The 27253-nt window shown below is 39.5% G+C and overlaps 1 protein-coding gene across 3 annotated transcripts in view; it reads right to left on the bottom strand.

The window, feature by feature from the left end:
• ADAMTSL1 (ADAMTS like 1) overlaps positions 1–27253 on the bottom strand; it is a 1134169-nt gene that overhangs the window by 277495 nt on the left and 829421 nt on the right. For all 3 annotated transcript variants that reach the window (XM_059889384.1, XM_024996068.2, XM_015472431.3), the window contains 2 exons: positions 11358–11432; positions 6204–6361 (listed from right to left, as the gene is read on the bottom strand). In XM_059889384.1, coding sequence (XP_059745367.1) covers positions 6204–6361; positions 11358–11432 — 233 coding nt within the window. The remainder of the gene's footprint in view (positions 1–6203; positions 6362–11357; positions 11433–27253) is intronic.

Raw genomic sequence — 27253 nt, forward strand, 5'->3', positions numbered from 1 at the left:
AAAAATAATGAAAAAAAATGTTAGCACCCAACTTTATTTTTACACTTCCTATAGTGTTTTCTAGTCCTCCTAGAATGCCAGACCTCAGTACTGGGAGACATAGATAACAGTTCAGCCCACAAGCCCTTGGCTCAGGGTTGCATGAGAGATGTTGGCTATGGATTTACTGCCCAAAGTACTTGAGTAGGGTAGTAGATCAGAGATGCTTCTTTGGAAATAATAACTGTAATGCTGGCTAAGGAACAAAGAGGTGGAAGCAATGTGTCAGGACTAAGATGCTGAGGCAGGGCAAACTAAGGTCTAATGGAAGGCTGGTCTCGGCGCTCATATGGAGAAGGAGGGCAGAGAACTGAGCAGAGTGGAGCCAGAGGAGGCAGGACTGGACTGGGGCCTGCCACTCTCAGTGTCAGAGAAAGGTGAGGAGTTGGTTCTCTGACTCTGTCTTCAACCTAGCTGTACCGTTGGTAAAACAAGGTGGGGAACTCAACAAGAAATGCAGTATACAGTAATTAGAATTGACTGGCATAAAGGAGCATATTTATTGGAGGAATCACTACCTGTAAAGGTTGAGTAGGAAAGTGAATCACTATTCATTACATACTTCTTTTTTTCCCCCATAGTTAATTTAGTGTTTTCCTCTCTAGAATGTTTGGCTTACAAAAAGGGTTTTCCCTTTGTATAAGCATAGGTGGACAGGTATGGGGTGGGCATCTAGAGACAGGCTGGGTGGCAGGGTGAAATCAATCTGTATTTAAACATTTGCCAAAGTTCAGCCTCCATGAGAGAAAGGAAATGATGATTTCAATCCTACCCAAGATTCACAGGCTGCCCAAATTTCACAAAGTCTATCTTTATCACATTAGCTTGTAGCAAGTATCTGTAGCTTTTACTATCTGTTCATTTTATTTTGGTACTTAATTATAGTCATCACTATTTCAAAATTCCTACTCAGTGTTTTTTCTCTCAAACGGCATCATGAACTAGGAAAGGGCGGATACCATATTTCAAAGTCAAGCTGCCTCAGGCATGAAGAATCTCCTTAGAGAAGAATACACATGAAAGTTCTGTAAACTTACTTCATGAAGTGAACTCTCATAACTTTGTGTATGTGATTTCTGCTTAGGAGCCCTGCCTATTGTTTCACCTTTAGTAAAAATTTGGGGGATGCTGAATTATGTATGGGGTTATGCTTCCCTGATAGCTCAGTTGGAAAAGAATCTGCCTGCAATGCAAGAGATGCCAGTTTGATTTCTGGGTCAGGAAGATCTGCTGGAGAAGGGAGAGGCTACCAATCCAGTATTCTTGGGCTTCCCTTGTGGCTCAGCTGGTAAAGAATCTGCCTGCAACGTGGGAGACCTGGGTTCAATCCCTGGGTTGGGAAGATCCCCTGGAAAAGGGAATAGCTACCCACTTAGGTATTCTGGCCTGGAGAATTCCATGGACTGTGTAGTCCATGGGGTTGCAAAGAGTCAGATACAACTGAACGACTTTTACTTTCACTTTCATGCTTAAGTCTGTCCAGAAAGAAATATGAAGGTGTCATCTCTGCTTAAATATCCTAACTTTGCAAATAGAAACCACCAGGTTTCTATTCCTTAGAGTGCTTAGGCAAAAATTATGCTATCAATCTTCCTAATCAAATTCCCCAACTATGAAAATGTAATGCATTTAGAAAATTATGCTCTTTAGGAAATAACTGTTCTTTAGTTGTCAGTATATGAATTGTGAATCAGTGTTCTTGTTCTGAGTATGATGATTGGTTATTATTCTTCAGTGCCTGCGTGTGTGTGCTAAGTCACTGTGTCTGTGTCTGACTTTGTGACCATATGGACTATAGCCCACCAGGCTCCTCTGTCCATGAGGAGCAAGAACACTGGAGTGGGTTGTCATGCCTTCCTCCAGGGGATCTTCCCGACCCAGGGGTTGAACCCATGCCTCTTATGTCTCCTGCATTGGCAGGTGGGTTCTTTACCACTAGTGCCATCTGGGAAGCCCATTCTGCAGTGTATTTTGGCTACTTTGATGGCTTAAGTACTCACTCATTGCTTTTTTCTTCTGCTAATATGGCTTTCTTAAATTTTAAAAATAGTTCAAACTGAATATTTATAAATATGACTTAGCTGCTTTCACAAGAAGAGCTAAGTTCAATGTTCTGAAAAAGAATGCTGCTGCTGCTGCTACTAAGTTGCTTCAGTCGTGTCCGACTCTGTGCGACCCCATAGACAGCAGCCTACCAGGCTCCCCCGTCCCTGAGGTTCTCCAGGCAAGAATACTGGAGTGGGTTGCCATTTCCTTCTCCAATGCACGAAAGTGAAAAGTGAAAATGAAGTCGCTCAGTCATGTCCGACTCTTTGAGACCCCATGGACTCCATCCATGGGAATTTCTAGGCAAGAGTACTGGAGAGGGTTGCCATTGCCTTCTCCAGAAAAAGAATGACTAAAAAAAAAAAAAACCCTCTTCTATCTGGGAAGGTCCTTCTCTTTTACTGGGTCTGTAGCTTCTGAAAAGATAGCCTGGTAGGGGAAGAAGGGGATGCTAAGCCAGATAATTATCTAGCCAATAGCCAATCATCCTCAACAGTTAATGTGATTATAGGTGTACCTACATCCATTTGTCTTATAGCTACACCTGCCAAACTGTTCCTGGGTATACCACTTGTAAATCAATCAACCTCGGACCATCTTCAGAGAAGTGGTTGTATGCCATGGTGTAGAGAGAGTATTGTAAAAAGTTTGACCAGAAGTTAAAGCATTTGAAAAGATGGAAAGGAAGTCATTCAGTTCTATTTGCTTTTATACACACTACCTCATTCAATTCCTCACAAAGACTATGTGGAGAGATTCTTATTACCATTTTTCAAATAAGTAATAGGTTCCAGGAGGTAAAACAACATACTCAAGGTCACACCTCCAGGAAGCAGGACAATATACACAATTCTAGAGCGTCTATCTTTTTTACCCCTCTACACTAGCATTGCCAAAAATGTACAGCCAACATATGAATTACAAATTTTTGGAAGACATGGCTTCCCTAGGAAAAAAGATGAGTGCTTAGTCCATTTGTAAAGGTGGCCAGAAAAAGAGATTCCAAAAAATAATATATAGCAATTCTCACTGTGAGAAAAATCTTTCTTTCATGCAAAAAGTCTTTTTCTTTTAAAAAAGCAAAAATGGTATTTTGACAATAAAGTTCCTTGGAGATGTTGACAAAGTACCATTCTGACCCCGATGTATTTCATTCAGAAAGGAAGTTGTTGCTTAAACAAGTGCATAATGAAAAAGAGATTATACTTTGAATGACACTGAAAACTGAATTATAAACTGTGTATATAATTTTTAAGCACTGAAATCATGAAAGATGATAAATAAGCAAAAGGTAATCTTTCATTTCCAACTATTCCCTGGGGAAAATTAAGGAAGAAAAGGTTGCTTCATTATAAATCACTGGGAATAAAAGTAATTTTGTTCTTTTTATTTTATATCTTCTTATATTATCTTGCTCATTTTCAAGTTTGAGTAAAAGGATTTTTAAAAATTATAATCTATTTTATACTAATTTTACATTTATTTGATTCTGATCTTTTCTAATGAAACTTTCATCTCCTCTCATTTGCAACCTGAAGCTAGGTCACCAAACAGGATATAATGAAAAAAAAATCACTAAAATGATAGCTTGGCCTGTTTTTGAAAGAAGATATTTACAGGTTGCTAGGATCTAGGAAGTTATCACAAAGTTCCCCGAAGTTAATTTTTCCTTTAATATGTACTTATACACAGAGAGGAAAAAAAATATCCTCTTAGCCATTCCCTTCTCCAGGGGATCTTCCTGACCCAGGGGTCAAACCCAAGTTTCCCACATTGCAGGTGGATTCCTCACCATCTGAGCCATCAGGGAAACCCTCTTAGAAGCAACGCAGAAGACTAAAAAGAGTTGAAGACAGAAGTAAGGAGATATCTTTGGTCTTGGCTTGTCACTGGCCTGAGCTAAGGAATGTCACTCAACTTCCCTCAGGCTCAGTGTCCTTGCAGGCAGAAAGAAGATGTCACCTCTGTTCCACTTCAGCAACTGCCATCTGGTGAAAGTTGCTTGTTGGTGCTTATTGGGCTTTTTATGGAGCTATGAAGACAGATATAATTCTGCTTTTGAGGAACACACAGAGGGGAGATGTGATGTAAATTGGAATCTAGGGTCGAGTCACAGAATGCTTCTGGAAGGGGAAGGTCCTGAGGTACAAATATGAGTTAGGGAAGAGAATGCAAGAAGAAAAGAACATTGCAGCTAGAGGACACAGCATTGCGTGAAGGTAAAGAGTGCAAGATGTTGGAGGACTTGTCAGTCATACAGTTGACTGAAACAGGAGAGGAAAACTCAAAGCTGAGGTGGGAAACGTAGACAGAATCCAGATTATTGAGAGTTACACGTGCTGGGCTATGGCTTTGCATTTTAGTCCCAAAGCAAGGAGTGGAAGTGAGGGGCAATGCAGGATCGTGAACAGGGAAAACACTCCAGTTTTTAGAAAACTCACTCTGAAGGCGGTATAGACAATGGCTCAGCAGCTGGGAAACTCATTCAGAGCCCATCACATTAATTCAGCTGAGAAACACATAGACCTAAATTAAGAGACGGTGGCAAGAACAGAGAAGAAAGAACGGTCTTGAGAGATGGCATGGAGGTAGAGCTGACAGAGTTTAACGTCTAACTAGGGGTATACAGGAGAAGGGAAATGGTGTGAATCACAGGTTTCTGACTTGGCTGGGTAAACAGTGTGGTATTCCACAAGAAATAAAGAAGATAAAGTAGGTTTCTGGGGCTAGACAAGTCCAATTTTGGACACATTGAGCGCATTGTCCCCCTGGGTGATGTGCAGAAGGCAGCTGGCCATATGAAATGCATTTGACAATTCTGCGAACTGTTCCAGTGTGGATAATGTTACTTGAATTCAATTCTATATTTTCAGTATGTGTATTAACTCTTTTAAGGCCACTAGGTAAATTAGTGTAAGTGGTTTATTCTAAGGGCTTCAAAAACTAAGATAGCTCTCATTTTTTACTGTATTTGTTTGTTAAACTGAAATTATTTAACTACCTGCAATGTCATTTCTATTGTGAGCTATCTCTGATGGTTTGTGGGTGCTTGTTCATGGGCATGTAGCTGGCATCTGGACTGAATTAAAAACGGTTACCACGCAGATGGAGACAGAGGACAGAACTCTGGAACCCTTCTTTCATGCAACCTCATTGCCCATCACATTTTCCTAAATGCATCCCTACTTCCAGCTGCCATGGGGTCATCAAGCCTTGGCTTAAATCACATGTCCTCTGGCTTCAGGTCCCATGATGAAAAATTTATGGAGTCTTGGACACATTACAAGTTTTACAGCTTTACAGCTGAAATCCTTCTAGTCCTTCTGACCTACTGAAGGAAAGAAAATATGTTTTATTTTATTGGGATTCCCAAACATTTCTTTGAGTATATACATTTTCCCTACAGAATGTGTATGTTGCTTCCAGCAATGTGTTTCATATTACCTTGAAGAGTAGGGACGCTCTGATAGAAGGAAACAGCTTGGTCTTGTTGCCAGTACAAGAGGAAAAAAACAACTTGCAATTGGAAGCATGATAAAGTCTATGGATCATTAATTTGCCTTTCTCTTTGACTGAGGATACCTTATATGAGTCAATGACTGTACCCTAGTTTGTTTTAAAAATGGTACGTATCCCTAACTCATCATATGCTGGCTTTTTGAGGGGAGGTCTTTTTACTAGCTTATACACACACAAATATATATAAATGTATGTATGTATGTATTTTCTTCCTAGAACCTTAAAATTATCCATGTTCTTATTGCATGTTCTTATAAAGTAGCTCACGCTTGCTCAGTTGCATCTGAGTCTTTGCAACCCCAAGGACTATAGCCCACCAGGATTCTCTGTCCATGTGATCTTCCAAGCAAGAATACTGTAGTGGGATGCCATTTCCTACTCCAGGGGATATTCCTGATCCAGGGATGGTACCCACGTCTCCTGAGTCTCTTGCACTGGCAGGCAGATTCTTTACCGCTGTGCCACCTGTAGCTCAACACCCTTGAATTAAACATTTCCTGGATAACAAACTTTCCAATCTATGTCAAAGCCTAAGGTCTCTCTTTCTTCAGGGGATTATAAGTAATACTAGTTCACATGTGGCTTGAAAACGGGCTCACCTTGACAATGAAATCTGCTGTAAGTGGTCCAGCCATTCTCAGTATCTCTTTGTCTGGAAATTTCTGGAAGTCCACACTAGAATTGTCCACAAGAAAGATGCCTGTAGAGCTGAGACTGTTTTCACCTTTAGCCCCCTGGAGGGTTTTGGTTTCCAGATCTACATAATCAAACACAGGAAGAGGAAAGAAAGATGTTCCCAGGGCTACCACAGACCACACGCAAGCACATCCCATACAAAGTCTAGAGCTACAAGAGGGAGAAGTATCATTCTTTATAGGGCTGACATATTTGAAATGTGATAGAAACAAAATAGATAGGCACTGCTGGATCACATAGGAATTGATGCAGCAAATGAAATTATTTTAAAAGTTATTAATCAAGAATTCAGGGCTCCCTGTCAAAAAATCTTCAATTCCCTGGATGACTTCATTTGGGTACCCTAATTTACCACAACCATCTTCTTTGGACTAAACCATCTCATCCCCCATACATCTTATTGATTTCAGTCTTTACAGCCCTCAGTCTCGAATTTACCCAGTAGTTTTCCTTTTTGTCTATGAGACCCAGGGTACCTCTCTGAGTTCCTTAAGCACTCATTGGGTAATTTGATATTTATGTGTTACCTTGCAGTTATTGATACTTTGTGGTTACTTATTGCACATGGGCTATTGTTCAAAATGAAAAAAAAAAAAAAACAAAAACAAAACAAAACTACAGTGGCTTAAAGACAGAGAACTAACTATCCTCTTTACTTCTCTTTCTTTTTAAAATCCTTTTTAAATTCAGTCCTGTGTACTTATATGGCAGCTCATAAGAACTTAGGATGGAGAGAAGAACGTCTGGATCCCTGGAGCATTCCAATCTGAATTTGCCCAGTGACAAAGCCTAGGCAGCATCTTTTGTTTTAGGAAATCAGAGCATGCTGGGGAGGAGGGTAATTTTGATATATATTTCAAAGCAGGTTAAATTCTCATGTGATTGAGTACTTTAGAATAATTGCCTGGTACATGAAGAAACGTGGTTCAGTTCAGTCAGTTCAGTCACTCAGTCGTGTCCGACTCTTTGTGACCCCATGGACTGCAGCACACCAGGCCTCGCTGTCCATCACCAACTCCCAGAGTTGACTCAGACTCATGTCCATTGAGTCGGTGATGCCATCCAACCATCTCATCCTCTGTTGTGCCCTTCTCCCGCCTTCAATCTTTCCCAGCATTAGAATCTTTTCCAATGAGTCAGTTCTTCACATCAGGTGGCCAAAGTATTGGAGTTTCAGCTTCAGCATCAGTCCTTCCAATGAATATTCAGGACTGATTTCCTTTAGGATGGACTGGTTGGATCTCCTTGCAGTCCAAGGGACTCTCAAGAGTCTTCTCCAACACCACAGTTCAAAAGCATCAAATTCTTCAGTGCTCAGCTTTCATTATAGTCCAACTCTCACATCCATACATAACTACTGGAAAAATCATAGCTTTGGCTAGACGGACCTTTGTTGGCAAAGTAATGTCTCTGCTTTTAATATGCTGTCTAGGTTGGTTATAACTTTGCTTCCAAGGGGTATGCATCTTTCATTTCATGGCTGCAGTCACCATCTGCAGTGAGTTTGGAGCCCAGAAAAGTAAAGTCTATCACTATTTCCACTGTTTCCCCATCTATTTGCCATGAAGTAGTGGGACCAGATGCCATGATCTTAGTTTTCTGAATGTTGAGCTTGAAGCCAACTTTTTCACTCTCCTTCACTTTCATCAAGAGGCTATTTAGTTTTTCTTCACTTTCTGCCACAAGGGTGGTGTCATCTGCATATCTGAGGTTATTGATATTTCTCCCAGCAATCTTGATTCCAGCTTGTGCTTCATCTAGTCCAGCGTTTCTCATGATGTACTCTGCATATAAGTTAAATAAGCAGGGTGACAATATACAGCCTTGATGTACTCCATTCCCAATTTGGAACCAGTCTGTTGTTCCAGATTCAGTTCTAACCGTTGCTTCCTGACCTGCATACAGATTTCTCAAGAGGCAGGTCAGGTGGTCTGGTATTCCCATCTCTTTAAGAATCTTCCTCAGTTTGCTGTGATCCACACAGTCAAAGGCTTTGGCATAGTCAATAAAGCAGAAATAGATGTTTTTCTGGAACTCTCTTGCTTTTTAGATAATCCAATGGATATTGGCAATTTGATCTCTGGTTCCTCTGCCTTTTCTAAATCTACCTTGAACATGTGGAAGTGCACGGTTCACGTATTGTCGAAGCCTGGCTTGGAGAAATTTGAGCATTACTTTGCTAGTGTGTGAGATGAGTGCAATTGTGACGTAGTTTGAGCATTCTTTGGCATTGCCTTTCTATGGGATTGGAATGAAAACTGACCTTTTCCAGTCCTGTGGCCACTGCTGAGTTTTCCAAATTTGCTGGCCTATTGAGTGCAGCACTTTCACAGCATCATCTTTCAGGATTTGAAATAGCTCAACTGGAATTCCATCACCTCCACTAGAAACATGGATAGACTAAGTCTAACAATGGTTTTAAAACTTGCACAAAGACCCTTGGTTTTGGCAAGGGTTGTTTAGCAGAAACAATCCCTGGTAGAGTAGGGATCTGGGTCTCCTAGTCATTTAGTCAGAATGACTCCCCTCTTGTACACTCTGTAGATCGAGGTTTTGGAGTTAAGGACAGTTTTCAGGTCTCTGGAAGGACTAAGATACCCAATTTAGTTACAATAAATTACTCTAGATGTCTACTTCAAGTTTCCTACTAGAAGGACTAGCAATGGGTAGAAAACAGTGTCCAATTAATGCCCATGCCCCAGATGAAGTCGAGCAGCCCTTCTCTGGGAGTAGGTCTGGCCTTCCACCCAGGCCCCAGTGCAGGGAGGACCTCATGGAAGAATATAAGGCACATGGAGACGACATGGAGTGGGAGAAGCATAGTGGTTATCATCACAGGGAAGCAGCTCTGTGTCTCTTTTCCCTAGCCTTCCCTCCTCCAGCTGCCTCCGCTAATTTGTGGAGGGATCTCCAGGACATAAATTAACTTAGTTTTGGAAAACTCATGAAGATCTAAGCCTGAGTATCTGATTCAGTTTCATCACCAGGCCTCCCAGCTATCTTTCCCAAAATACTTCTGACTAACGATGGGCCGGGCCTGGACAGACTATCTACTCATGTGGAGCGTGTGTTAGTCACTTAGTTGTGTCCAGCTCTTTGTGACTCCATGGACTGTGCCCACTAGGCTCCTCTTTCTGTGGAATTCTCCAGGCAAGAATACTGCAGTGAGTAGCCATTTCCTTCTCCAGTGGATCTTTTTGACTCAGGGATTGAACCTGGGTCTCCTGCATTGCAGGCAGATTCTTTACCATCTGAGCCACTAGAGAAGCTCCCTAAATATTTACAGCTGGACTCATATTGGGCCAGCTTCTGGGACTCAAGGATAAAAGGGCTGCAAGAAAAACAGGGCAATATTTATTCACACATTTATTTTACTGAGTTATATTCCAAACATCAAAACTGCCTTAGTTATACATATGTTATCAATAGTATGCCTGTTGGCAGAAAAAGCAGATTCTGTTTTGCTTTCCATCATTCATGATTATCATCTGAAGCTTCACCTATCCAATCTCTAAAGTAATTAAATCAAACAAAGCCAATTCTTCAGCTTCTTAGGAATCATACAATTAGGAAGTCTAGGATGCCACTACATTTATAAAAATGAATTTTCCTCTTACATCTATTCCTTTGGGTGGGTCCTTTCTTCTGCAATGAGGAGTAAGTCCGCCATTTGGTGATGGACTGGTCTAGACTTTTTTTTTAGCCTCTCATTGCACAGAAAAATACTTTTTTTGACTGAGGTTGTTACACCAGCAGTTAATTCTGTCCAGTTCTCAAGGGGAAAAACAAATCATTTGAATGGTAATAGTGTACAAACATATATCATCCTTGGACATGTGAACAATATATTTTGGGGGGTTGTTCAGGGTTAAAAAAGGACTTGGGTCCATATAAGGTGGTTTCCCAGAATCTTTTGACTTTGCCTGGACTGTACCTTACTTATTCCTTTATGTCACATGACCTCTTAAATCCCACCTTTCCCATGACATGCAATTATTTTTATTTTTAGAAAGACTTCAGTAGGCTCTCTGAACTTTCACAGGCTCCAATTTGTCTCCCTCTTGTTTGTCTTTCTGGAATGATTTCATTTATAATCCAATTGCCAAAAGATAATGCTTGCTACCTAAATTGGCTTCTTAGGCAAGTGTGTGGGAGGGAAGAGAAAGCAGATGATAGATGGTTCTGGAGGAAGCTAGGAACAGTCACAGCGGAGATCAGAAATGCTCAAGGGACCAACTGAAGAGAAGTCTTTCAGTGAAAGTGAATTTTGCAGAGAATGCTGGCATATCCTGTCCTATTCTCTCCTGGTTTATAGCCTATAATTTTCTCCTTGTGATTTACAAGTTTCCATCTAAACAACACTACATGGTAAAAAAAAAAAAAAAAAAGATGTGGCTATGTACTGCTGGCTTGGCATGACTAAAGATCAATTCTTGCCCAGGCTCTGGTTGGACCCTGCTACCATTTGATCTTTGGGGTTATGATTACCCTTCAATCCTGAATTCCAAAAGCTATCTTCAAGATGTTAGGGTCTTGCATTATCTTTTCTACCTGGTGTGCTTATTTAGACCCCACAGTTCTCTTTAAATGCCATTGGGTTAAGATTGTGAGGAGTTTCTATATTCCTCTAAATTGATGAAGTAATGGAGCATGAAAGTAGAAATTTAAAAGAATGAAGAAGAGGGAGGGAAGGTTGGAAAGAAGAAGAAAAACAAGAGGTGAGGCAAGGAAAAGACTGAGATCGACTGAAGAGGAAGAAGAGAGAGAATGAGAAATAACATGCACAAAATCATAAACATGTGCTTAACTCAGGAACAATCTATTGGAAGCATCAATTTTGCATCTTTCAGGATGACTGTGGTTAGAGGTAATAACCAGAGAGGTTTCTGCTATCTCCTAGGCAACTGAAAGAGAAATAAAAGTACTCAAAATACCATATTATGATAGAGAATTAAGATTTGTATTCCTAAATCGTAATCTTTTCTGGGGGGGAGAAAAAAAACAGAATAATGACTAAAATTCTCAATATCCAAAAGTCAACAACTGAGTTTACTTACACAGGTGATCAGGTCCTTTTAAGACAAGACGAATATGTCTGCTTCCATAGGGAATACCAACCACTGTGTTGTCCACTAGAAAGAAAAAAGCAGAATCTTAAAACACATAATTTGATACAAAATTACTGATTATGTCCTATGTAAGGCACTGATTTACAAACACCCCCAAATGACAATCTTTTAAAAATGTGTTTAAAATCTGAACACCAATATGTGGGAATCAAAATTTACACTTTCTACAAAATAAAATATGCTGAAAAAGCTGGTCACTTGCTAATTCATAGGGATCTGGCCTTTGAAAAAAATATATGAATTGTGACATATTGAAAAAAGAATTTACAAGTGTTCATTTCTAATGTTAAAACCTGATCCTGTATCCTCATATTTTAAACTGGAGCAGTTGTATAGAATTACAAAAAGAAAATAAGTTCTAATGCTCTAAAGAAGATTTTATTATATTAAAATCTGGCTTTCCCTTGAGCAAAGTGAGTATGTTGGATGAGTACCACAGATCAGAAGGCACTATCTTGTATTTTTTTAACTTTCTAGGTCAGAAATCATGCTTTCCATTCTTTAATATCCTTCACACTATCTACAGCTAATACTATATTTTGTGAGTGTCCCATAAATGTTTACTAACATTCCCCCAACATTCCCTCTTGATTTTGAAAATTTTTAAAAATTGACTGAATTAGAGATTATTTTAGAAATTATTCAATTTTCATCCTATCTGAAAACTGAGCCACAATTCAGTGGAAGCACTCCTAAAACCTACATTTGCTAAAAAATTAGAGGAATATAACATGTATCTCAAACACATCATAGGTGTGCTCATTTAGAACTCTATTTGTGAAATGAATCCTTTATATTTGCATAGCACTGAAGAATTTCACTTTCCCCTAAACTTTACTATTTATTCCGTCACCCCAAACTTATAATATGGGCAAAGAGGATGCTATCATTCTGATTTGATGACGAAGAAATGAGGCCTCTGAGAAGTATAATAAGTAACAGAAGGTCAAAGACCAGGAGGGCATTTCAGAAGACAACAGAAAGGCAGGCATTTTTAAACTCATCAGCATATTCAGAAACTCTGTGGGATTCTTTGTTTCCCATCTTTCCAGCATTATACATTACCATCCTATCTATCACTGGAAGAATTTCATTTGAGTAAAAGAATCCCCAAAGCTAGCCAATTTCTCTGAACCTTAACATTATCATCCTGTCTTTGGGAGAATTTAATTTCAATAAATGAATTTCAGACATTCTCTAACTTCTCTGACTCTTAGTTTCTCTGTAAAACAGTGAAACCAACACTTACTTCACAATACTACTGTTAGCAGATGTAAGTATGACTATAGACATGTATACCAAGCAGACATATAGTCTGGAACACAGTAGGTATTTTGTAAATATCATTTTATCTGTCTATTCCAAGTATCCTTAAGGACAGAGACTGAAATGCTGTTTACTTTGATGATGTTTTTAAATGCTCCAAGGCCCAGAGCTCATAGCCAGCTGAATGAGAAAGAAGAATCATATGCTCCCAATTTCTTCCCTAAAAGGTTACATTTATCAAGTTTTCTACAATATTGAACATTCTACACACATTACAACCTTTTAGTTGTATTTTAATGCCAGGCACTGTTAAAGAAAAGGCTGGATTTTGGATAGCTAAGAGTTTGTGGCACAGAAGAACAAAATACATAAGGGGAATACAGAAAAGGAAAACAAATGTTGAGACTGGGCCCTTAGAGCTTTAAACATCTTGCATTAAGCCATGGGTATTTAAGCTTATAAAAGAAACTCAAAGCAGTTAAAACAATGGGCTTTCTAGAAATAGAAAGTCTTTGTTTATCCACAGGTCAAGTAAAGTGCAAGTAAAAGGAAAGCTCTCTGGCCCTGCAGTGCTCAGCAGTGGGCTTCTGACCCCCACATGGCTCAGCAGCCTCCCTCTTGTTCTGCTGAGAAGTGACTCACTTTCCACATGCGGGGGCATTAACCCAATTAACTCAAGCTTTTGGCTGGCACAGTCACTTTTGTACACTCCCCAAGGAAGATGGAGAAGAGCCTAGAAGGTTGTTGGGGGAAGAGGGTAGGATGGAGAGAGTAGACCAGGCAAGATGGAATGTCTCCAGATTGCCCTCTGCTCTTGCCATGTCAAAGAGAAATACGGAGAATTCAGGCTAGTGCCAACTTGAACAGTCAGCAATGCACAGCACCAGATGTAGGAAGAGTCCCCGCTTATCCTCCTATGGTTCTATAAAGGGTGAACAGACAACTGGTAGGTCATCAGGCAACTGCCAAATTGATTATTTTATTCCATAGATACTATCTGAGTGTCTCCTAGTATCAAGCTTCATGTTGTTGCTAAGCCCTGTCTGAATCTTTGTGACCCCAAGGACTGAAGCACACTAGGCTCCTCTGTTCATGGGATTTCCCAGGCTAAACTACAGGAGTAGGTTGCCATTTCCTTCCCTAGGGGATCTTCCCAACCCAGGAATCGAAGCTGCATCTCCTGCATTGCAGGCAAACTCTTTGCTGCTGAGTCACCAGGGAAGCCCACATATCAGGTACATTTCAGTGACAAAGAAGACAAACCATTGGTCCAACATTAGGGTTCCTACAAAAGGGACCTAAGATAAAATATGCAGGGAAATACCACATACCATACTCCACTCATGGAAATTCCCAAGCACATTAGTTTCTTAAGATCCCTGAACCAAAGAATTCCATTTCACTCTATTTAACTAGTGTGTTCCCAATGTGTTTACCCATGGAAACTTTTTATGTATTGTCTTTTCACACTGTCTGATACATCTCAGAATATACTTTGAGATATGGTGCTCTTCACTTGGCAAAAAAGCAAGATAGGAAAAAAATTAATTTTATTTGCCACATATTGATAAAAAGCCAGTCTTTGAGTTACAGATGTATTAATAATTGTCTCATTTGATGATAAATTCTCAATGATTAGGGATGGGTTGGAAGATTCTTCTACTTGCTGTCGAATACAGTATGGTGCACAGAGGGGTGTTTAAGAGACTGGAGAAGAGGGAGTGGAGGAAAGGGAATCCTCCTACACTGCTGTGGGAAAGGAAACTGGTGCAACCACTTTGGAGAACAGCATGGAGGTTCCTTAAAAAACTAAAAATAGAGCTTCCATATGATCCAGCAATTCCACTCCTGAGCATATAGCCAGTGAAAATCATAATTCAAAAAGATACATGCAACTCAGTGTTCTTGAAGAAGGAAATGGCAACCCACTCCAGTATTCTTGCCTGGAGAAACCCACGCACAGAGGAGCCTGGCAGACTACAGTTCATGGGGTCACAAGTGTCAGACACTACTTAGCATCCAAATCACCACCAACTCAATGTTCACTGCAGCACTATTTACAACAGCCAAAACATGGAAGCAACCTAAATGCCTGTCAACATAGGAATGGATAAAGAAGGTTCCAATTAACAATGGACTATTACTTAGCCATAAAAAATAATGAAGTAATGCCATTTGCAGCAATATGGATGAACCCAGAGATTATCATACTAAGTGAAATAAGTCAGACAAACATCATGTGATATCACTTATATATGGAATCTTAAAAAATATACAAATGAACTTATTTATGAAATAGAAACAGACTTACAGAAAACAAACTTATAATTACCAAAGGGGATAGCAGGTGGGGGAGAGAAATAAACTAGGAATTTGGGATTTGTATATATATATACACACTGCTGCTGCTGCTGCTGCTAAGTCGCTTCAGTCGTGTCCGACTCTGTGCGACCCCACAGACGGCAGCCCACCAGACTTCCCCGACCCTGGGATTCTCCAGGCAAGAACACTGGAGTGGGTTGACATTTCCTTCTTCAATTCATGAAAATGGAAAGTGAAAGGGAAGTCGCTTAGTCGTGCCCGACTCTTAGTGACCCCATGGATTGCAGCCTACCAGACTCCTCTGTCCGTGGATTTTCCAGGCAAGAGTACTGGAGTGGGGTGCCATCGCCTTCTACTATATATAAAATAGATAAACAACAAGGACTATATAGCATAGGGAGCTATATTCAATATCTTGCAATAACCTATAATGCAAAATAATATGAAAAAGAATATATATGTGTGTGTGTTTGTATAACTGAATCACTTTGCTGTATACATAAAACTAACACAACACTGCAAATTAACTATACTTCAATTAAAAATGGTTAAAAAAAGACACTAGAGAATGTGTGAGAAGGCTGGTTTTATCACCTTCCTCCTGAATGATTAATTTAGTTGGTATGGCTCAGAGAAGGCGATGGCACCCCACTCCAGTACTCTTGCCTGGAAAATCCCATGGACGGAGGAGCCTGGTAGGCTGCAGTCCACGGGGTCGTGAAGAGTCGGACACGACTGAGCGACTTCCCTTTCACTTTTCACTTTCATGCATTGGAGAAGGAAATGGCAACCCACTCCAGTGTTCTTGCCTGGAGAATCCCAGGGACGGGGGAGCCTGCTGGGCTGCCGTCTCTGGGGTCGCACAGAGTCGGACACGACTGAAGCGACTTAGCAGCAGCAGCATGGCTAGTAAGGTAGGTGGCTACATTCTTTCTTACCAGGCTGTGCATTTCTTGGATGCCCTTCCCACAAAGGCACACTGCCCTATGATCAAATGCATCTGCTCTAATCTGTTCTGGCTTTGTTGACAGAACCATGATGCCAATCAACAGAACATATTTCTAGGTTATTAGTAAGCAATTCTGACTTCCTTCAGAAATTAGATACTCTCTCTTAGTTAAAGAGACAAGTTTTCCATGGGAATCAAAAATTCTGTCATTTCACATTTATAGGATGTAAAAGCCCTTTCCCCAAAAAACTGTTCTCAACAATTTTACTTAAAATATTTCCTCAAAAATCTACAAATGTATATATATTTCACATTTTTCAATAAACCTTTTATATTTGTTTTTAATTTTGTCATATATGGATTTATTCATGTGATTCATTGCTGTATCAGAAAACTTGACAATAATAATTTTTTTAAAAGACAGGATTTCCCATCCTGATATCTGAGCTTGTCTTGTTTTTAGACCTGTTGGTAAGTTTCATGCTTTTAGAGATTCTTCTCTGTAAGCTTATGAAGCTGATAGTTAATCTTATTATTATTTTTTAAATGAAAGAGCCACTATTAATATAGTTGGCTACAGATAAAAATAATGCGCTAATGGAAGCAACCTAAATGTCCATTGACAGATGAATGGATAAATAAGATATATAACATATAGACGAAAACAATTCACCACTATAAAAGGGAATGAAGTAATTCCTTTTTAGCAACATGCAGGGATACTGAAATCATACTAAGCAAAGTAAGTCAGAGAAAGACAAATATATGATATCACTTATATGTGGAATCTAAAATATGAGACAAATGAACTGATTTACAAAACAGAAACAGACTCACAGATGTAGAAAACAAATTTATGGTTAACAGAGAAGAAAGGGGATGGGGGAGGGACAAATTAGGAGTTTGGGATTAGCAGATACAAACTACTACAAACAAAATAGATAAATAGCAAGGTCCTACTGTATAGCACAGGGAACTACATTCAATACAGTAATAGACCATAATAGAAGAGAATATGAAAAAGAATATATATACACATATATAAAATGATATGTATATTATATATATACACACATAGATCCATAGGCTTCCCTGGTGGCTCAGATGTCAAGAGTCCACCCACAATGCTCGAGACCTGGATTTGATCCCTGGGTTGGGAAGATCCCCTGGAGGAAAGCATGGCAATCCACTCCAGTATTCTTGCCAGGAGAATCCCCATGGACAGAGGAGCCTGGCGGGCTACAGTCCAGAGGGTCGCAAAAAGTTGGATGTGACTGCGCGACTAAGTACAACACACACACACACACACACATATATATGTAACTTTGCTGTATACCAGAAACTAACACAATATTGTAAATTAACTATAAGTGAAAAACTAGTTTGTCAATAGTTTTTTTTTTTTACTTAGTCATAGCATATGGCCTGCAGGATCTTAGCTCCCCAACCAGGGAGATCCAACCCACACCCTTGGCAGTGTAGTGTGGAGTCCTAACCACTGGACTGCCAGGGAATTCCCAGTAGTCTGCCAAGCTTGAGGAGATTTGAATGGCTTTTTTTTTTCTCTTCATGACAACTTTATTATTATTAAAATATATACAACAAACTAAGGTGAGACTGAGGGTTTGAGGCTTTCAGAACCTGTCCCCATACCCCTACTGTTTATCGGCACTTGCGCAACGGAGGATGCATACTGAATAGGCCAGACCAAGTGTAGCCTTCTCTCCTGCTGAGGAACTTCATCCCTACAGATGCCTAGGTCAAAACCTTTGGAGACACCCTTTACCTCTAATCAGTTACAAAGTCCTACTGTCACTAGAGTCAAAATATCATATATAATTGATTCGAAGAGGAACAATTGTTCACATCAGAATATAGATATATGTATATATATAAAGTCAGAATGCACTGCACCGTCGATAGCATTTATATTCTCTCTCACAGAGGTAGTATCCCTGTCACAGTTATCTTTGCCTACATAGGTACCAACCAACGTCAACACAGGCAATACATCAAATTTGCACAGTGGATGTCAGCAGCATGGAAGAAGATGACAAGACGATAGTGGAACACGGTATTTAACCTCTTGGAACCAAATTGTTGTGGGAGTTGTAAGGAGATAAATAATCAAAAGCACTTAACATTTCCAAAGTGGGAGCCGAAAGCAGGCTGCTTCTACATAATTGCAAAACTGAATCAAGAACCCAGGGTCAAAACTTCTGTTTCCTGTCAAGATGAAGGAACAGGGCCCAGGCTTAACCTCCTGCCTGAAACAATCAAGAAGTCAGAAAAAACTGTATGAAACAGTGACTTTCAAGACCCTGAATATTAAGCCAAAAAGGACAGCAATTTCTGGGATTCAGGAAAACAAGAGAAGAACCTTAACATTGCCCAGCCCAAATTCTGCCTTGAAAGACTTTTCCAGGCCATCCATGGAAGTGGGAACTTGGATAGAGCTTGGAGGCTTCCCTGAGTTAAGGAGACAAAGCTAATAAGGGTCCAAAGACATCAAGGTGACTAGAGTTTGAAGGACAGGTTATCCCTCTGTGTCCAGAGAGAAGAGAGGAATACGTAGACGACTTTGGAGATTTAAGACCATTCCTTTAGGTGTTCAGCAGTGATCCATATACTAATCAGTACATGTGTGTGAAAAGCAACCTCAGTACATGCATGTGAAAAAGCACTCTCAGGCCAGGAAAAGAACTACATAAATAGGGAAACACAAAATAGAACCAACACAATTCTAGGACTGAGAATATGTTATTCCAGCAGCCAGGCTGGAAAATTAAATAATTCATGGAACATTGAGTATTCAGAAGAGTCTTGTCTCAGTAGCAGGGCACATTAGTTATCACTAATCCAAATGTGGCTTTGGTCCATCTATCAAATTTTGAGAACCAAAAGGATCAAACTGATTCCAAGTAACTGCTTCTAGAGCAAAAGTCAGGAATATTTATAGGAATACAAAAATATCTAGTATCCAAGAAGATAAAATTTGCAGTGTCTGAAATTAGGTCAAAAATTATCCAGCATGCAAAGAAACTCCCTCAAATACATTCATACTTGAAAAGAAAAATAAATCAATTAAAACAGTTACTGTAACTCTATTCCTTATGTTGAAAAGCTTAAGTAAAAACAACAACAAAAACTCTAGGTCCAAAGAATTTCACTGGTAAATACTACCAAGCGCATGAAGAAGAAATAACATCAATCTGTTCCACTAAACACATTCTCTTCCACTAAACAGAAGAGAAGTGAACAGACTTCCCATTTCATGGCATGAGGTCAGTATCATGCTGATACCAAAACCAGACAAAGATGGTATAAAAAAGGACAAATGGACAACTATCTCTCATGAACATGGATGTTAAAAACTCACAAACAATATACTGGAAAATCAAATTCAGTAATTCATATAAAGAATAACACATCATGATTTAGTTGAGTTTATCTCAGGAATACAAGGTTGATTAGTTGAAAATCAATTAATGTTATCCATTATAATAAAAGTTTAAGGAACTTTCACATGATCATATCAGTTGAGGTAGAAAAAGCATTGGACAAAATTGAACATCCATTCAAGAGAATAATGCTCAGCAGATTAGGAATAGAACAGAAATTCTTCAAGGTGATAAAGAGCATTTACCAAAAAACCTACAGCTAACATCATACTCAATGGTGCAAAACTGAATGCTTTCCCCCTTAAAATTGGCAGGAGGTTAAGAATAGCCATTCTTGCCATGTCTGCTCAACATTGTACTGGACATCCTTGCTAGTATGGTAAGGCCATTAATAAATAAGTGGTTTACAAATAGAAAAGGAGAAACTAAAGCCATCCTTATTCATAAACAACATGATTGTTTATGCAGAAAACTCAAAAACTCTCAGAACTATTAAGTGAGTTTAGCAAGTTCATAAAATAGCCAAAATAAACTAGTAATACACAACTGGAAACTGAAATAGAAAATATGATGCCCTTTGTAATAGTTGCAAAATGTTGAAAGAGGTATAAGTCTAACTAAAATATATGCTGAAAATTAAAAAGGGACTGATGAAGCAATCAAAGAAGATCTAAATAAATGCCTAGACATGAAGCGCTCATAGGTTGATATCATCACATATAAAATACATCAATTCCCTCCAAATCAACCTATAGAATTAACAAAATTAAAAGTCCCAGCAAGATTTTCTGTATATATGGACATATTGTAAAATTTATATGCAAGGTCAAAGGAATTAGTATATAATAGCTAAAATGAGTTTGAAAGGGAGAATAAAATTAGAGAAATCAAACTACCTGATTTTAAGGCTTAAAGTTACAATAACTAAGACAATGTAGTATTGGTGAAAGAACTGGCACAAAGATCAGAAGAGAGAGCCCAGGAATAGACCCACACTGAAACAGACGATGAATTTCTGATAGTTTTAAAAACAATTCAAGGGAGAAAAGATCAACTTTTCAATACATGGCTGAAAGAATTGGACATCCTTAAAGAAAAAATTCAACCTACACATAAAACATACTTTATATAAAAATTAACTGAAAAGAGGTCATAGACTTAAAGGTAAAATATAAAACTATAACTCTTTCAGAAGAAGACACAGAAGAAAGTTTTGTGACCTGGGATTAGGCAAGGAGTTCTTAGATATGACATTACAGGCACCATCCATGGAAAGAGAAAAATAAACTGGTATTCATCAAAATTCAAAGCTTTTGCTTTGTGAAAGATAAAGTTGAGCAACTTTGAAAAAAGAAGGTATAAATATTTTTAAGTTGCAAATCCAACAAAGGACTTGTTCTCAGCACATGTAAACTCTCAACACTCAACAGCAGGAAACCAAAACGTTTGTTTTAAAAACTGGCAAGTAACTTTAATTAATACTACATCAAGGAGGAAATAAGCACATGTGTGACCAGCAGAATAATTCCTCACCCTTCCTCTTGCCAAAGACGTCCATATCCTAAGCCCCAGAACCTATGAATATGTTACATGAAAAGGGGGAATTAAGGTTGCTGATGAAAAACGTTGCTAATCAGCTCACCTTAAAATAGAAACAGCATCTTAGATTATCTAGGTAGGCCAAATATAATCACAAAACTTCTTTAAACTGGAAAAGGGAGAGAGAAGAGGTGGTTAGAGTCATAGAAAGATCTGAAGATGCTGTTACTGGCTTTGAAGATGCCAAGGCTTGTAGACAGCCTTCAAAAGCTGAAAAATCAAAGAAAATGGACCCTTCAGAAGAAATACAGCCCTGCTAACACCTTGATTTTAGTCCAGCAAGACCTACTATAGACTTCTGACTCTCCAAAACTATAAAATAATTGTGTTGCTTTAAGCCACTAAGTTTGTGGTTATTTGTTACAGCAGCAACTGGGAATAATACAACCTAGGGCCTAGAGGAGCTACCCCACGTTGAAGGTCAGGAAGGGTGGAGGTGAGGAGATACCCCTTGTCCAATGTAAGGAACAGCAGCTGTGCTTTGCTGGAGCAGCCGTGAAGAGATACCCCACGCCCAAGGTAAGAGAAACCCAAGTAAGATGGTAGGTGTTGCAAGAGGGCATCAGAAGGCAGACACACTGAAACCATACTCACAGAAAACTAGTCAATCTAATCACACTAGGACCACAGCCTTGTCTAACTCAATGAAACTAAGCCATGCCCGTGGGGCAACCCAAGACGGGCGGGTCATGGTGGAGAGATCTGACAGAATGTGGTCCACTGGAGAAGGGAATGGCAAACCAGTTCACTATTCTTGCCTTGAGAACCCAATGAACAGTATGAAAAGGCAAAATGATAGGATACTGAAAGAGAAACTCCCCAGGTCAGTAGGGGCCCAATATGCTACTGGAGATCAGTGGAGAAATAACTCCAGAAAGAATGAAGGGATGGAGCCAAAGCAAAAACAATACCTAGCTGTGGATGTGACTGGTGATAGAAGGAAGGTCCAATGCTGTAAAGAGCAATACTGAATAGGAACGTGGAATGTCAGGTCCATGAATCAAGGCAAATTGGAAGTGGTCAAACAAGAGATGGCAAGAGTGAATGTGGACATTCTAGGAATCAGTGAACTCAAGTGGACTGGAATGGGTGAATTTAACTCAGATGACCATTATATCTACTACTGTGGGCAGGAATCCCTCAGAAGAAATGCAGTAGCCATCATGGTCAACAAAAGAGTCCGAAATGCAGTACTTGGATGCAATCTCAAAAACGACAGAATGATTTCAGTTTGTTTCCAAGGCAAACCATTCAATATCATAGTAATCCTAGTCTATGCCCCAACCAGTAACACTGAAGAAGCTGAAGTTGAACGGTTCTATGAAGACCTACAAGACCTTTTAGAACTAACACCCAAAAAAGATGTCCTTTCATTATAGGGGACTGGAATGCAAAAGTAGGAAGTCAAGAAACACCTGGAGTAACAGGCAAATTTGGCCTTGGAATACAGAATGAAGCAGGGCAAAGACTAATAGAGTTTTGCCAAGAAAATGCACTGGTCATAACAAACACCCTCTTCCAACAACACAAGAGAAGACTCTATACATGGACATCACCAGATGGTCAACACCGGAATCAGATTGATTATATTCTTTGCAGCCAAAGATGGAGAAGCTCTATACAGTCAGCAAAAACAAGACCAGGAGCTGACTGTGGCTCAGATCATGATCTCCTTATTACCAAATTCAGACTTAAATTGAAAAAAGTAGGGAAAACCACTAGACCATTCAGGTATGACCTAAATCAAATCCCTTATGATTACACAGTGGAAGTGAGAAATAGATTTAAGGGCCTAGATCTGATAGATAGAGTGCCTGATGAACTATGGACAGAGGTTTGTGACATTGTACAGGAGACAGGGATCAAGACCATCTCCATGGAAAAGAAATGCAAAAAAGCAAAATGACTATCTGGGGAGGCCTTACAAATAGCTGTGAAAAGAAGAGAAGCGAAAAGCAAAGGAGAAAAGGAAAAATATAAGCATCTGAATGCAGAGTTCCAAAGAATAGCAAGAAGAGATAAGAAAGCCTTCCTCAGTGATCAATGCAAAGATAGAGGAAAACAACAGAATGGGAAAGACTAGAGATCTCTTCAAGAAAATTAGAGATACCAAGGGAACATTTCATGCAAAGATGGGCTTGATAAAGGACAGAAATGGTATGGACCTAACAGAAGCAGAAGATATTAAGAAGAGGTGGAAAGAATACACAGAAGAACTATACAAAAAAGATCTTCACAATCCAGATAACCACGATGGTGTGATCACTGACCTAGAGCCAGACATCCTGGAATGTGAAGTCAAGTGGGCATTAGAAAGCATCACTACAAACAAAGCTAGTGGAGGTGATGGAATTCCAGTTGAGCTATTTCAAATCCTGAAAGATGATGCTATGAAAGTGCTGCACTCAATATGCCAGCAAATTTGGAAAACTCAGCAGTGGCCACAGGACTGGAAAAGGTCAGTTTTCATTCCAATCCCAAAGAAAGGGAATGACAAAGAATGCTCAAACTACCACACAATTGCACTCATCTCACATTCTAGTAAAGTAATGCTCAAAATTCTTCAAGCCAGGCTTCAGCAATACGTGAACCGTGAACTTCCTGATGTTCAAGCTGGTTTTAGAAAAGGCAGAGGAACCAGAGATCAAATTGCCAACATCTGCGGATCATGGAAAAAGCAAGAGAGTTCCGGAAAAACATGTATTTCTGCTTTATTGACTATGCCAAAGCCTTTGACTGTGTGGATCACAATAAACTGTGGAAAATTCTGAAAGAGATGGGAATATCAGACCACCTGACCTGCCTCTTGAGAAATCTGTATGCAGGTCAGGAAGCAAAGTTAGAACTGGACATGGAACAACAGACTGGTTCCAAATAGGAAAAGGAGTACGTCAAGGCTGTATATTATCACCCTGATTATTTAACTTATACGCAGAATACATCATGAGAAACGCTGGGCTGGAAGAAACACAAGCTGGAATCAAGATTGCTGGGAGAATAATCAATAACCTCAGATATGCAGATGACACCACCCTTGTGGCAGAAAGTGAAGAGGAACTAAAAAGCCTCTTGATGAAAGTGAAAGAGGAGAGTGAAAAAGTTGGCTTAAAGCTCAACATTCAGAGAGCAAAGATCATGGCATCCGGTCCCATCACTTCATGGGAAATAAATGGGGAAACAGTAGAAACAGTGTCAGACTTTATTTTTGGGGGCTCCAAAATCACTGCAGATGGTGACTGCAGCCACGAACTTAAAAGACACTTACTCCTTGGAAGGAAAGTTATGACCAACCTGGATAGCATATTCAAAAGCAGAGATATTACTTTGTCAACAAAGGTCCATCTAGTCAAGGCTATGGTTTTTTCTGTGGTCATGTATGGATGTGAGAGTTGGACTGTGAAGAAGGCTGAGCACAGAAGAATTGATGCTTTTGAACTGTGGGTTGGAGAAGACTCTTGAGAGTCCCTTGGACTGCAAGGAGATCCAACCAGTCCATTCTGAAGGAGATCAGCCCTGGGATTTCTTTGGAGGGAATGATGTTGAAGCTGAAACTCCAGTACTTTGGCCACCTCATTCGAAATGTTGACTCATTGGAAAAGACTCTGATGCTGGGAGGGATTGGGGGCAAGAGGAGAAGGGGACGACAGAGGATGAGATGGCTGGATGGCATCACTGACTCGATGGATGTGAGTTTGAGTGAACTCCGGGAGTTGGTGATGGACAGGGAGGCCTGGCGTGCTGCGATTCATGGGGTCGCGAAGAGTTGGACACGACTGAGGGACTGAACTGAACTGAAATGAAGAATATGTTCAAAATCATAAGCCATTATTTATATATACAAATCCATATATATATATATATATATAATGCAAAAGAATGATGAGATACCACTACACACCAATCAGAATGGCTAAAAATACTGAAAATATCTAAAAAATACTAAAAAATACTGAAAATATCAAGTGATGACAAGGATGCAGAGCACAAGTATGCAGACGATACCACTATTATGGCAGAAATCCAAGAGGAAATGAAGAATTTCTTGATGAAGGTAAAAGAGGAGAGTGAAAAAGCTGCCTTAAAACTCAGCATTCAAAAAAATAAGATCATGGCATCTGGTCCCATCACTTTATGACAAATAGTTGGGGGAAAAATGGAAACAGTGACGGCTTTTATTTTCTTGGCTCCAAAATCACTGTAGATGGTGACTGCAGCCATGAAATCAAAAGACACTTGCTCCTTGGAAGAAAAGCTATGACAAAACTAGACAGTGTATTCAAAAGCAGAGACATCACTTTGCTGACAAACGTCTGTCTAGTTAAAGCTGTGGTTTTTCCAGTAGTCATGCATGGATATGAGAGTTGGGCCATAAAGAAGGCTGAGTGCCAAAGAATACTGATGTTTTCAAGCTGTGGTACTGGAGAAGACTCTTGAGAGTCCTGTGGACAGCAAGGAGATCAAACCAGTCAGTCCTAAAGGAAATCAACCCTGAATATTCACTGAAAGGACTGATGTTGAAGGTGAAGCTCCAATACTTTGGCCATTTCATGCAAAGAGTGGACTCATTGGAGAAGAACCTGATGCTGGGAAATACTGAAGGCAGGAGGAGAAGGGGACAAGAGAGGATGAGATGGTTAGATGGCATCACTGACTCAATAGACATGAGTTTGAGCAAACTCGGGGAGACTGTGAAGGACAGGGAAGCCTGGCAAGCTGCAGTCCATAGAATTGCAAAGAACTGGACCCGTCTGAGCAACTGAACAACAAAATTCCCTAAGAAGTCATAAGGCATTGTGTCATAGTTTCTTAATTTCAACAGAGGCTTCCTCCCCCACCCCTTAATGGTGCATAAAATAATGGCACATCTTTCAATCAATGGTGTCTTGGACTCAAAGAAATGCAGTTTACCCAGCATGGGATATACTACCATGGTCCATGTCATCTTCATACCCAGCTTGACTTCTTGACTGCTCTTATTATATCCACAGTTAGACCCACTATAGTCTATTCTCAACAGAGCACATAGAGTGATACTTTAAAACATAAACCAAATGAAGTCATTACTCTGCTCAAAATCTTCCTGTAACTTCTCATCTTATTCAGGTTAAGAGCCAAAGTCCCTATAAAATCCTACAACATCTGTACCATTCTTTATCCCACCTCACAGTTGTCCTGCCTTCTTTTCCTCTAGTCTTTAAACTCTCTTTACTTCAGTTACATCAGCTTCTCTGCACATTAAGAAATATGTCAAGAACGTCTCTACCTCAGGACCCTTGCACATGCTTTTCTCTATGCCTGGAATTTTCTTCCCCCTGCCTTGTGCATGATACTCTATCTGTATCTCCCTCAGATCCTTGCTCAAAATGCCATCTTATCAGTGAATGTTTTCTTACTAATCTATTCAAAATTGCAATTCCCTTCAGTACCTTTGGCTGCCAGTCCATCTCTATCTCTAGTTCTTTTCCTACTCTGTTTCACTTTTTTCTATGACTTTTCTATGTTCTACTTTTTTTCCTTCTCTGTTTTACTTTTTTCTATGTATCACCACATGACACATATACATTTAATTAATTTATTCATTTAGTCTCTTTGCCTGCCCCTAACACTAGTAAGTAAGCCCCAAGAGAAAAATAGACTTTGGTCTGTTTTGCTCTTTCCTGTGCTTCCAGCACCTATAACAGCTCCTCAGCACATAGCAGGTACCCAAGAACTATTTGGTGCTGAATAAATGAATGAGTGAATTGCTGCTGAATGAATGAATAAGTGGCTTGTGAGTATAGCCTGAAGTCAGATACAAAGTGAAATTTCTTTAGCGTTTTGTGCTCTTTCTAAAAAAATTCATATGTATTTTCTACTTGACAATATTAGGCCTGTCTTTTATTATAAATATCCTTTATCTCAATATCTTTGAGCCAGCATGATAACCCCAGAATATATTTACTCATAGCCATTATAAATCAGCATAAGCACAGTCTGAGATGGAAAGTTTGAGCATTAGGAGCTTCATTTTATCTTGATATAATTTAGTTTATCTAGCCCTCATCACCCAAGGGAGATAGAGAGAGAACTTTCAGATACTGAGATATTTTCAAAACATGCAGATACATTTGAGAGGTCTGCAAAACTGGAGACATCAGATTGATACCAAATAGGCTGGTTCTGGATCTAAGTGTATTCTAAGTATACATGGAGAATACACAATATAGTACAAGAAGTAATATTTTGATTGGGATGGACAGGTACACACTGCTATGTTTAAAATGGATAACAAACAAGGTTGTTCTATA

The sequence above is a fragment of the Bos taurus genome, chromosome 8 (assembly GCF_002263795.3).
Source record: "Bos taurus isolate L1 Dominette 01449 registration number 42190680 breed Hereford chromosome 8, ARS-UCD2.0, whole genome shotgun sequence".
NCBI lineage: Eukaryota > Metazoa > Chordata > Mammalia > Artiodactyla > Bovidae > Bos > Bos taurus.